The 12,859-nt window shown below is 50.3% G+C and overlaps 1 protein-coding gene across 1 annotated transcript; it reads right to left on the reverse strand.

Moving 5' to 3' along the window:
- Positions 1–380: 380 nt before the first annotated feature.
- GGT1 (gamma-glutamyltransferase 1) lies at positions 381–12,497 on the reverse strand (the record flags this gene model as incomplete). The annotated part of the gene is made up of 13 exons (XM_084217014.1): positions 12,283–12,497; positions 11,370–11,531; positions 10,241–10,368; positions 9,923–10,012; positions 8,782–8,974; positions 7,498–7,655; positions 6,513–6,662; positions 5,940–6,076; positions 4,955–5,142; positions 4,039–4,166; positions 3,639–3,751; positions 2,518–2,631; positions 381–524 (listed from the first exon to the last, which is right to left on the reverse strand). Exons 1-13 carry the CDS (start codon positions 12,300–12,302, stop codon positions 381–383), a joined length of 1,725 nt encoding a protein of 574 aa, XP_084073140.1. The 5' UTR covers positions 12,303–12,497.
- Between the last annotated feature and the right edge of the window lie 362 nt (positions 12,498–12,859).

Raw genomic sequence — 12,859 nt, forward strand, 5'->3', positions numbered from 1 at the left:
GTGACAGGGACATTCCCGGGAGCTGACACCGTACAGGGGAAACGCTTCCTGCAGCTTGAGTGAGCCGGACCTTCTGCAGAAACTGGGCACCCAATCTGTCTTCGTGGGATGGAGAGGAGGCAGGGAACAAACTCTTCAAGGCAGAACAGACTCTTCAAGTAAGTACTGCACGTCCTGGTGGACGCGCCTGTCCTAGCAGACGGCTGTGGCATGAGGCACTTCGGTCATGGCTGTAGAGAACTGTCCCAGTTCCATCAACAGAATCACAGGTAAATGCGTTCTCTTTCCTGTGAGAAGTCCCTGAGTTGCAGATCTAAAGGATCTTCCCCCCAAACACACCTTGGTGTCACTAGAGCGCTGGAAGAAGGAGCTGAGCCAGGTCAGTAGCCCGCAGGGAAGCCCCCTTTGCGCGAGTCGGAGGCGGCGGCCCAGCCGCGCTCCGTCCTGAGGATGGCCTGCACCACCGCGCCGCCGCTCACCCGCGCCGTGGCGTGCCTCCTCTTCCTCAGCTGCTGCTCGATGCCCTGCAACGCACAGCTGGGTGAGCAAACTGCACTGCTGCGGGCTGCCATGCACAGCTGGGTGAGCAAACTGCACTGCTGCAGCCTGCCATGCACAGCTGGGTGAGCAAACTGCACTGCTGCACCCTGCCACGCACAGCTGGGTGAGCAAACTGCACTGCTGCACACTGCCATGCACAGCTGGGTGAGCAAACTGCACCTCCTGCAGCCTGCAATGCACAGCTGGGTGAGCAAACTGCACCTGCTGCAGCCTGCCACGCACAGCTCGGTGAGCAAACTGCACCTGCTGCAGCCTGCCATGCACAGCTGGGTGAGCAAACTGCACTGCTGCAGCCTGCCATGCACAGCTGGGTGAGAAAACTGCACCTGCTGCACCCTGCCATGCACAGCTGGGTGAGCAAAGTGCACTGCTGCAGCCTGCCATGCACAGCTGGGTGAGCAAAGTGCACTGCTGCAGCCTGCCATGCACAGCTGGGTGAGCAAACTGCACTGCTGCAGCCTGCCATGCACAGCTGGGTGAGCAAACTGCACTGCTGCAGCCTGCCACGCACAGCTGGGTGACCAAAGTGCACTGCTACAGCCTGCCATGCACAGCTGAGTGAGCAAAGTGCACTGCTGCAGCCTGCCATGCATAGCTGGGTGAGCAAACTGCACTGCTGCAGCCCTGCCATGCACAGCTGGGTGAGCAAACTGCACTGCTGCAGCCTGCCATGCACAGCTGGGTGAGCAAACCGCACTGCTGCAGCCCTGCCATGCGCAGCTGGGTGAGCAAACTGCACTGCTGCAGCCTGCAATGCACAGCTGGGTGAGCAAAGTGCACCTGCTGCAGCCTGCCACGCACAGCTGGGTGACCAAAGTGCACTGCTACAGCCTGCCATGCACAGCTGAGTGAGCAAACTGCACTGCTGCACCCTGCCATGCACAGCTGGGTGAGCAAAGTGCACCTCCTGCAGCCCTGCCATGCACAGTTGGGTGAGCAAACCGCACTGCTGCAGCCCTGCAACCTGCATCCCCCACAACCAGCCAGGTATTCAGGGCCTGTGTTGCAAAGGGCTACGTGTTGTTCCTTCTCTTCCCTTTGCTTTCTGCGATGCCCTACTTTTGAAGAAGTGGAATTCAGAATTTGATATGTGTGGTGCTCAGTGTGGGTTACCAATACTATTCTTGGCCACAGGTATTCACACACTGACAGCCAGGACTGATGGATCCTGTTTGGCAGTGGTGAAAAACACAGGACTTGTAGGGAGCAGAGCATCCTCCCCAGTGCTGGCAGATACCTCAGCTGTTACCTTCATAAGAAGCTTATTAACAGAGGAACTTCTGCAGAGTTTGATAAGAAAACTGCATTATGTAGGACTGTTTTCCCAAATACAGAGGCACAGAGATATGAGATAGGCACAAAGAGGCAGATAGAGAAGCATGAGAGATGTACAAAGCCTGTGCCTGCCTCAGGCCTCTGGGGGTGAATGAAGCTGCCAGCTCAGGTGAGTGGTCTGGAGAGCAAGGCAGACCTTGCCATCAGCCCTCCAACTGACAGTACTGTGCTGACATCTCTGCTGTCAATATATTCTAAAGTCTGTTCCCAGATCCCTCTGGGCATCCCCCTTGCTAGCTTTGGGCCAGGCCTTCCAGATTCATCATGAGGTTACACAACAGGACAAGACTTCCCTGAGACTGACTGGATTGAGACTGCTGGATGGTCTGGGCCCTGGTGTGGTTTGCTGCTTTGCAAGCCCTTTGTGCCAAACATCACTGCAAGCAGATGCTCAGTTTCAGACACAAGTCATTCTTCGATGCACTGGCTTCACACCTGTGTGACTGAGACTAAAGGTGCACTTTGAACAGCTTATTGTGACCCAGCACTAGACCTGTACCAGCTTTACTACTGCTCACCTAGGAGCATTTGGCCAAACCTGATGATTTTCCACAGTGCTTGCCCTCCCAGCACGAGGGGCCCAGCTCATACAAGTTCATGTATGGCTCTAGTGAGACCAACCTCCTCTATTTGCTGCTCAAGCTCTGTGATGTTGGGAAACAGCTGATCGTGAATTCTGGGCTCCTCCACTGCTTTCTTCACATCATAACCAAACCAGATGGAATTCATGATTGTCTGGGAGAAGCAAAAAGCCTTAATGTTAATTACTGTGTTCAGAGAAGTCTGACCCTTGGAGGCACACAGGCAGAGGTGCCTCAAGGATGCTCACAGGGCACACAAAAGGCACCATTTCTGGGTTATGTGGCTTTCAGTGGTTTCTCTCTTGGCTAAGCAAAACACAGGTACATTGCAGGTTCTATATGCTCAGGAGGATTCCCACACAAACAAACCATGAGTGACTAAAATTAACAGAGCAAAAGGATCAGATCCCTAAGCTATGGTGGCTGGATTTACGCTGCTGTAACCAAGCACACAACAGTCACCTCAACAAATACACCTACAGCTTCCTGCTATTGTACAGCCCGTTCCCTTGGGCCTGGCTCATCTCTACAGCATTGAACTGCAGGCTGGAGCTGCTGGGAAGTGAGAACACTCTCAGAGTCCAGGGCTTAGGAAATTGTTTATAGTGGTTTTTTCAGAATTCTCCTCTAACTCAGCCAAAAAGCCAGATCCAGCCTGGTGCTGCTGCCACAGGGGACAGTCACTGCTGCAGTCACTCTTGGCTGGTTTGAGTGCTTGCCACAGCAGCTCACAGAGGCCCTGCCTGTCAGGCCTGACACTGTGCCTGAGCTGAGTTCTTATTTAGCTTCTCTGTGTCCCTTTGATCCAAAGTTTGGGATGTTGGATGGGAACAACTCTGAACTAGGTAAACGGGGTCATGGAGACGCAGAGAACAGAACTCAAAGCAAATCTTGTGCAAGTGGTAAGAACAATCTGCCAGAGAAAACGTCACTAAAGGAGGCACTGGGGTCACTAAGGGAGGCAATTTAACAGCAGACCTTTGGTAGCCCTGGCAGAAGTTGGTGTTGGTCTGGCCCATAGAATGCCAGGCAGGAACCTCCTTTTCAAGCCCCTGGCCCCCAGCAGGGAGCCACAGCCATGATCCTGTCACAGGTGCAGATGGGAGTCCCCCCAAATGCTGCCTCTCCCATTTTGCCCCATTTGCCCACACCCTCACGTACCAGTGCTGTTGCTGTGGTTATTTTTGTTCCTCCAGAAGCACCGACCACCATCCTCACCTGTTTCATTTTATCCACCAAAATGGAGGGGCACATAGAGGACATTGGCTGTTTACCTGTTGGGGACACAGGCAACACAGAGGCTCAGCTTTCTACCTGCAGCTCACAAACTTCCAGCTCTCACTCCACATCTAAGCCCAGAGCCTCAGTATCCACCTTCCTGACTCCACTCATGTCCTGCTCAGTCCTTGGGGATCCCACCATCCCCTGCACTCATCTCCTTGACTCTCTCCCACCACGGTCCCCTGCAGGTGCCAGGCCTGTGTCCCATGGCACAGATGCTGCAGTGTGAGCATGCACAATGCAGCCAAAAGATTGAGGCAGGAAGGTAGTTTACAGCTACCTGGAGCTATGAAATTTGCTGGAGAAGGAGGGATCCCAAATCCATTGATTATGTAAGGTGAGCTGAAGTCATCCATTTCATCATTAAATATGATTCCACTCACTTTGGATCGTACATCAGAGCCGAAGCTGGAGAAAACAAATTGTCAAAGTCAGGTCAAACCCACAGCAAATCTAGGCAGGGCTTCAGCTAAATTTACTGCAGTGTGAAACCTGGGATTTGATTGGAGTAATGCTCCACTCCCTCCCATTGTAAAGGACTTTCTGTCACCCCTAGGGGGAAGGAAGCAGTTTTTACTGTGAGTACACAGCTACACACAGAGGAAAGGCAGCCCAGAGCCCCTCTACACCTTCCCTGAGAGAACCCCATGGGGAAAACCAGCACAGCACCTCAGTACAGCTACTGCCCCTTCCAGGTGGGCAGTGCTGCACTCCATTCAGAGGCAGCACAGCTCCAAGGCTGGCACATTTGGGAATGACTGGGGGTTTGCTTAGATGTATCAAGCTGGAGACATTTTCTATGGACAAAAATAAGCTTCACACCCTGGCTCCAGGGCATATGTGTGAACACAGCTCTTTCTGACAGCACTCACAGCCAAACATTGCGCCCTCAGGCCAGCTGTATTAGCTCAAATTCCTTCCAAAAGCCTGGGGAGTCAGAACCAGCAGCAATAGCTCTGCTTATGAGAAGATCCAGATGCAGCCAATGTTGTGGTGGAATTCAACAAGAGAGAGGACACATCTTATCCTGGGACTCCGTGTCGAGCACTGACCTGCAGGCTCAGCAGAAGTTCCCATCCCCAGCACGAGTGACCCCTACCCCGCCCCAGAGGTGACAGCTCAGCGGTGTTTGATACCCAGAACCAGCACGAGGAAGGTGGCAAAGGCCTACAGGGAAGGAATGTCTGAGCTCCTACTATTGGTTGATGGTGCTGGTGGCGGACACAGCACTGCCATCGTCAGCCACAACGGAGACGTGGGATGTACCGGCATTGTCTCCAGTGTAGTACACGGGCTCGTAGTACCCCACGGGGTGGGAGGTGCTGTCTGTGATTTTCCTCCGGAGATTATCTGCAAACAACTCGGATGTCATGTTCCTGATTGCCTGCCAGAGAAACCCAGGGCAGTTACTCAGCACATTGAGACATGGAGTCATGAGGCTGATATCCAGGAATTCAGACCACACAACAGTGGCAAATTCCAGCAGTGAGGCTAGGGTTTTCCCCCAGGGTCTTCCTTCTTGGAAGATGGACACTGTAGCAAAAGATCGTTTTAAGCTGTCAGAGGAGCAGATGTCAAAGTCATCCCTTTGTGTAGAAGTTGATCAGCATCCATTTTTGCAGTGCTATGGAAAGCTGCTTCCACACTGCTGTGAGGCAAGCAGGGCTACACTTGCTTCAGGGACAAGAGGAATGGGATTGGATAGGGACAAGGCAAGGTCTGACCAGAGCTCTGTAAGTTGAAAATTTATGTTCATCAGGCTGGGCTGGCTCAGAGTCTGCTGCTTTTGCAGGCACAGAAGTAAAGCACAAAGTGCAAAGTTGGGACAAGCAGTCTCATCCCTTCCCATCTGCTGCTCCATTTTACTACATGCAAGACTCTGGTTAGAGAGCCACGAGGGAATATAGTGAATAAGGCTTCAAACAGTATAAAAACAGGTAGGGTTAGACCTAAATGCACTCCAGCTCTCCTGGTGAATTGAGGAGTTTGCTTTTCCTTACAGCAGGAAGGTTGCTGTCATCATAGCCCCCACAGGACATCACTTTGTGACTCAGAGCTGTTTCAGTGCCTGCCACAGCAAGTGGCACAGAGCATGCCTGACAAAGTGGAGTCACCCAAAAACTTTAAGCCCCATTTCACTCAACTTTGGTGTTGCAGAAAAAAAAGACTTTTGCCAGGTACCTCTGTAATGTTGACAAATTTGGGGTCTCCCAGCAGAGTCCTCTTGGCGTAGGCGAAGCGAAAGGCCTCCACGATGCGGTGGTAGGTCAGACCTTTCTCCTCCACGTTTTTGATGCTGGCAGCAGAGAAATTATATCCTGGAAACAGAGGACAAACAAACTGTGAACACAAAGCACAGGGTCCATGGATTGCTAATGCACCTGTGTCAAGTGTATAACCTCGAAGGTCAGAGATGCAGTCACTGGACTGTCCTAATCTCCTCAGGAGCTCTGGTAGTTTTGAGCACTGTGGGGGTCACCAGCAGAATTTGTACTTGCAGAGATGTTTTCCAAAGAAGCCTCAAGTACATGTTAAGTTCCACCCATACAAGTATCAGGGAAGCTCCCCCATCAGGAAAATATTTTTCCTCTAACACCTGTATTTCAGGTAGGAAGGCAACATCCCTGAGTTTACAGCAGAAGAGGAATGTTTCTGCAGCTCTGATCTCTCCTGGGCTCTCAGACCTCTCACCTGCTGGAGGCCTATCAGGGAGGTAATGTCTTTGGAGCTCTCCCAGCTCTGTGGCACTCTCACCTTTCAATATGTTGAAAATGAGGGCCAGAACTGGGCCACTTAGGGGGGCACTGGGTGTGTAGAGGGTGAACTCCCCGAGTTTGATCTGTATGGGGTCCTCGATCACTGTGGCATTGTAGTCCCGCAGGTCTTCCAAGGTGACAATTCCCCCTGGAAAGAGAAGGAAACTAGAGATGTGGGTTTATGTGATCTCTGGTGGGAAGAGGAGGTCATACTCCACCACCATGAATCCCAGCAAGGATCGGAGGGAACATGGACAAATCCAAAAAGTAACAAGGTGAAGAAAGCAAAGATGTGTGCCCAGGAGATTTACTCCTTGACAGATCCATCTCAGGCTCAGATAGTCTAAGCAAAAGTTGGGCTGATTTACAGCAGCCACAACTCTGGTGATCCATCTTTTTTTTACAAAGAACACTAGCAGTGTCAGGCTACAAAATGCCTTTAAGAATTCTGTTTACAGGAGGAAGATGCAGTTTTGGGTGCAGATGCTTTGTGGCACCCCACAGGTAGAATAATTTGAGTGTTCCATCACCTTTCTTATGTGAAGGGGGAAGAGAGTAAGTAATTATCCACCACAAATAAAGCCAGTAAATTACTCACAGGCAGTTCACCAAGCTAGCCAGTGCTGGCTGGTGAGGATAGGATACTGCCACCATCTAGTGGTACCGAGGGATCAAACAGCTCAGAGTTCACAGGACCACCACGGGTGTAACGTTTTAGGTGCAAACTCGTGGGATTCAGGCTCTGTGAACAGCCTGAACTGCACAGACTTGGGAGGCTCTGTGCTACAGAAACGCACTGCAAACACTCTCCATTTCTGAGTTTCAAACACATCTGTTAAAGTGCTTCTTTTGGGTCTCCTGTTGCCACAGATCTCAGAGGCAGCATTTCAGGGCTGACCTCTCCCAAAGCTTCTGCAGCTCCTCCTGGGGCTCTGAGCAGTGTGGTCACTCCTGCTGCTTGGGACACTTGTCCTGGTTCTCACCTGCATTGTGGATGTCAGCAATGATCTGCTTTGCCAGGCTTCCTGTGTAAAAGGCATCTGCTCCTTCATTGGCTATAGTGGCGTAGGTGTTGGCTAGTTTGGGCATCTTGATGGTTTCACCCTCTTGCAGGATTTTCCCTCCTTTGCAGAACACTTCACTAACAGAGAAAGGAGGTGGAGAAGATCAGATATGAGAGATAAGTTCAAAACTACATGTGTCTGTGGCAGCTGAACCAGCATGAGTGCTCATGCTAGGTGCTTCTTGGGGGGAAGGAAACTGCCTGAGCCATGGCCCAGGGGTCCTCAGATCTTGGCACTGGGACATAAAACTGAACAGTGTTTTCTGACCTGCAATCCCACATGCTCAGTGTGCTCAATGGAGCCTGCAGCAGGGATTTTCACCTCAGCACCACCCTCCCTGCCCACCCCAGGGGCCAACAATTGCCTTAAGATGCACAGGAGGGGCCACAGTCTTTGAACCCAGCAGTGCAGTTCAAAGCACAGCCTGTTAAGCTATAAGGTTCAAAGCTTCCAGGAAATCCAGAACTGTTTCAGTCCCTGCTTGGTAGATCACTTTAAGGTAGATTGTTTCCTCTCTAGCTCCCTCATGATGGATCATGATTGTGCTGCTGTGGACCTGTCTGATGGAAGGACAGGAGACAGGCCAGGGTGTACATTACCAACTGAATAGCAAACAAACCTGCAGCTGGCAGAGATTTTAAGGAAAAGAGAGAATTAAGCATGATTTCCATCAGGGTTGGACATAAACACTAAGGGTTTGACTGTAAGAAGTGAGGAGTATTTAAAACCCCTCGTGCTCAAAGTCTTTGAAGTAAATGGTCAGAGGCATTGCTTGAGGAAGGCTGATTGTGGAGTAAGAGATAATCCAAATTCCCACTGCCTGAGAGCAGATTCAAGGAGACTGCAATTGCTCCAAATGCAGGTAAGATCAGCTTGGTGCACTTACAGCATGAGGAAAAGCAGGGATTCAGAAAATACATTGCTATTGAGCAGGCTGATCCCAGCACGTACACTAATTCCACCTTGCTCAGACAAATGGGCTTCAGGAGTAGAATTTCTCCCCCTTTAAAGGTCAAGACTGAACATTCCCCATGATTTAGCACCTTTAGGTATCTGCAGAGTCACCAGCAGGCCCAGGGAGTGTGGTTACTGCAGGGGATGCACACTCCTCATGGACACTGCATTGCACAAACACAGGGACTTTGCAGATTGGGTGCAGCCACCCCAAATTTCTCTGCATAGAACAGCAGCTGCTCTACCTACCACAGCAAGGGATTGCTTTCAATTGCCTCCTCTTTCGATTTCATGGCTGCAGCAAGGCCTTTCCCAACAGGGAATCCTTCCCTTGCCAGCTTGATACTGGGCAGAAACAGATCTTTCCATGCCAGTTTGCCATGCCGTTTGTGAGCCAGCTCATAGCCACGGATTTCTCCTGGAACAGCAATTGACAGTCCTCCTGGAGCAGAAAAGGAATGTGTTAAGGCTCCCACAGCAAGAAAAGAAAGTGGTTGATGGAGCAGGAGGTTGGGCAGGCATCTCTGGCAGGGCTTGTGTGTACTGTGATCTGCTCAGCTTGTGAGAATTAGCAGAATTAACAGAATAATTTGGTCTGACATTTGTGCCTATGTATTCTGAACTGCTGAAACCCCCCTGTCCTCTTGCTGGTAACTCCAGTTTTAGGGTCATTTCCCTCTGCAGGCTCTGTACCAGAGCAAAGCTGCTCAGAGCACAGAAGCTGTCATGAGAGAGGACACAGACTGTGATGTACTTGAACCAAAAACTTTGTTGCAGCATTGTAACTACAACTGGAACAGATTGATTCCACATCCCACAGTGATGTTACACCTTGCTTCAATCCTGTTTTCACTTGCATCTCCTGGAAGCTCAACACAAACTCCCTCCAAGGTGCTGTTCCTTCTTGCTCAGAAGAGTGACCATGAAGAGACCTAGTTAGCATTTCTTTCAATTTCTTATTAGAAAATACTTTCCTGATAGGAAAGTTCTCTGGAGGCCCCAAACCATTAGTTGAAGCCACTACAACAAGTAATTTAGGGAGGACACCTGAACTGTTAAAACCCAAGATGATCCACACAAAGATTTATTCAAAGAGGTGGAAAGGAAAGATGGCACATGTGGAACAGGTCATACTGAGTGCTTTGCATTCACCTGCTCTTTCATGAAGTGAAAAGCAGAAAGTGATGGGGCTAGTTTAAAGGGCATTGTTTTTAGCTTCTTTGTCCAGCCAGAGTTTGCAAATTACGTGAGAGGATATTTCCAGGATATTTCTAGGTGAGAAATCCTGTAGGTAGGCAAGAACCAGCCCTAAGAAATGTTCTCAATGTAGATGTGCTGGTAGCAGGGAATGCTGGAGCTCTGTGGTCCCCCCAAGCAGCCCTTGCCATACCTTTCAGAGAGAGCTGTGTGTTGTTCCCAAACATGTCCATCGATGCGTTTTTTGGAGCCACTTCTCTTGCGTTAATGATTTCCACTTTTCCTTTAATGACAGAGCAAGGAAGATGAGGTTTAGCTCTGGACTCTGCACACAGCCATGGTCTCTGTTGAAGGACTCTGACCAACGTGAGCCAGTTCCTTGGCAGGTATTTTGAGGATGCTCCCCCAGAGGCTGTGAGCACCAGCCATTCACCTTCTCTCAGGTAGGATAAACCACCTGCCTTAGATAAAGTTGTCCAACTGTTCCAGCTGTGTGTGGCCCTGTCCTTACCTGTGCTGCTGTAGATGGTGAAGAAGAAGCCCCCTCCAATGCCCATGCTGTGAGCATTCATCAGTCCCACGCACAGCAGGGCTGCAATGGCGGCATCCACTGCGGATCCTCCTTGCTTGAGGATGTCCCTGTGCAGCAGAAAGGGACATGTGACAGTGGCTCAGCTCCCTGTCAGCACGTCAGAGCAGCTAGGACAGACTCTCTCAGGCACACTTGTCCACACCCAGCCTATGTGTTCCTCAGGAAGCTCACCAGAGAGAACAGACCCTCAGTGGTCAGTGTGCAGGCCAGGTCAGCCCTTGTTAGAGACACATCCAAACCAGCCTGAAAACAGCGAGATGTGACAGAGTACACGTGGGGACAGACATTCCACACACATTCATTACACTGTCATAAGAAATTACAGTTTTCTGAGGAGCCTGAAATCTGCAGCACTTGAGAGCAGAACTGAAAGATATCTCAAGAAATGTTTTTTTCAAAGGAGCTAGAAAGAAAACTCTCGTTCTCATTGTTAATGGATCCAAGGAATCTTTGCCTGCTATATTATCTGTGAGCAACTGCAGTAAAACTGGTCAAGCATGGGGTTTATTAGGATCTCCTCTTTCTACAGGGAGACTAGGGATTGATTATCCATGCTGGGCAACTGCAAGGATTGCACCTGAACATTGGGGAAGCAGCAGTTGTGTCTCATCCAGAGCTGCCAGAGCTAATGAGAGGCAGGGCACAGTGAGTGGGCTGTCACAGACATGTTTTATGAAAAATCCTTTCATTAGGATTTTTTCTCCTGAGAAGCTGAGAAGCCTCAGAGGAAAAGAAAAACAATAATTATCTGCTGCTGTGGAATGCAACAGGTGCATCTTTGACTGGTCCATGTGAGTTGTTTCTACTTGATGACCAATCACAGGTCCAGCTGTGTTGGGACTCTGGTCAGTCACAAGATTTTATTATCATTCCATTTTTCCTTTCTAGACTTCTGATGAAATCCTTTCTTCTATTCTTTAGTATAGTTTTAATATATAATTTTCTTTTCATATAACATAGATCAAAAAATAACAAATCAGCCTTCTGAAACATAAAGTCAAGATTCTCATCTCTCCCCTCGTGCTGGGAGCCCCACCCCCGTGGGTACCTTCCAATGATGGAGCAGGGCCCTGCGTCGGTGGCCACGGCCGCCCTCCTGTAGGTGTGTGTGTCCCCTGAGCGCAGCCCAAAGAACAGCCCCAGGAACAGCACCAGCCCCAGCAGGGCTACAGCCACCACTGCCACCACCACACAGCGTGTCTTCATCTTCCTGTGGAAAGAGACAGGATTGTCAGCCCTGCTGCCACCTCCTTTCATCTCCTCAAACCAGCAACTATCACCGGGGTAAGAGCCTGCCTTACAGCAGGCAGGAAACCACAGAAACCTCCAGATGCAGAGGTGAGAAGGGAAATCCAAGGAGCAGAACACAACTGATGTTAAGCTGACATCATATTCAGGACAAAACAAAATTTAAAAATTAAAAAATTTCACTTCACATAATCTGCTTTTAAATGCCATTTCTGTGGAGGAGTCTCTGCCTGGAAGGTTGCCAAGGACCAGTGCAAAACACATCTGGGTCATTAGGAATCAACCTTGGATAAAGCTGCAGTGTGAGCACAGCACCCATTCCTGCCCAGGGCCCTTGGCCAGAGCACCTTCCCAATGAGCCCAGCACTTCCAGAGGCATGGCCAGTGCTCGGGTCCCCACGTGTCCCATCCTGCACGGGGCTGCAGCTCACCTGGGAGAGAGCACAGAACACCAAGGAGCTCTCTGGGTGCACACAGGGATGAGCAGAGAGCTACTGAGGGGATGGACACTCACTGCCACCTTGCTGGGACAGGCACTTCAGCAAATACAGCTGGAACAGCCCCTCTTTGACCCATTTTCTTTTCCATTACAGGACCATTCCAGCAAAATAGACCTAAATTAATCATATTGCCTTCAGACACCACCTCCTCCCTGTGTACTGCAGCTCTGGGTTTTACCACAACTTCAGCAAAACAGCCAAGATGTCCTTTACCTTACCAGAGCATCTGCCATCCTCAGAGAAAAGCCAGCCCATGGAATTGTGGTGAAGAACAGATGCACCAAGCCCACTGTGGATGCCCAGCAGCCCAAGGCAGAGGGAACTCCAGCAGCCAGAGCAGCACTCAGTGCCCTGCAGCAGCCACACACTCGGATTAGGCAGCAGGGAGTGTGCCAGCACTGAGCTAACTAAAGGAAACAGGCCAGGCCAGCCAAACCAAAACTTTTCTTAGAGGGGGGTGATTAGCAAGCAGCCCCCCCAGCCTCACCCCCTGCCTTAAACCAGGGGATTTGGACACATTTGCTGTCCAATCCCAGTATCTGTGAGTCTCAACCTGAGCACTAAAGATGCCCATCTCCATCCAGGTAAAGGAGCTGTAAATCTACTCTATGTGCTGCTCTGTAAACAAGTGTCAACTGAGGGTAGTAAAAGTAAATGGATGAAACCTCTTTCCAGGTTCTAGAACTTAATTTACACTCAACCACTTTTAAAAGAGACCAGTGGTGTGTTTGCAGAGCAATGACTGTGCAGGGAAACAGAGAAGCCATTATGTCCCCAACAATAGCTCACA

This window comes from Fringilla coelebs (assembly GCF_963513975.1).
Source record: "Fringilla coelebs genome assembly, chromosome: 17".
Lineage (NCBI taxonomy): Eukaryota > Metazoa > Chordata > Aves > Passeriformes > Fringillidae > Fringilla > Fringilla coelebs.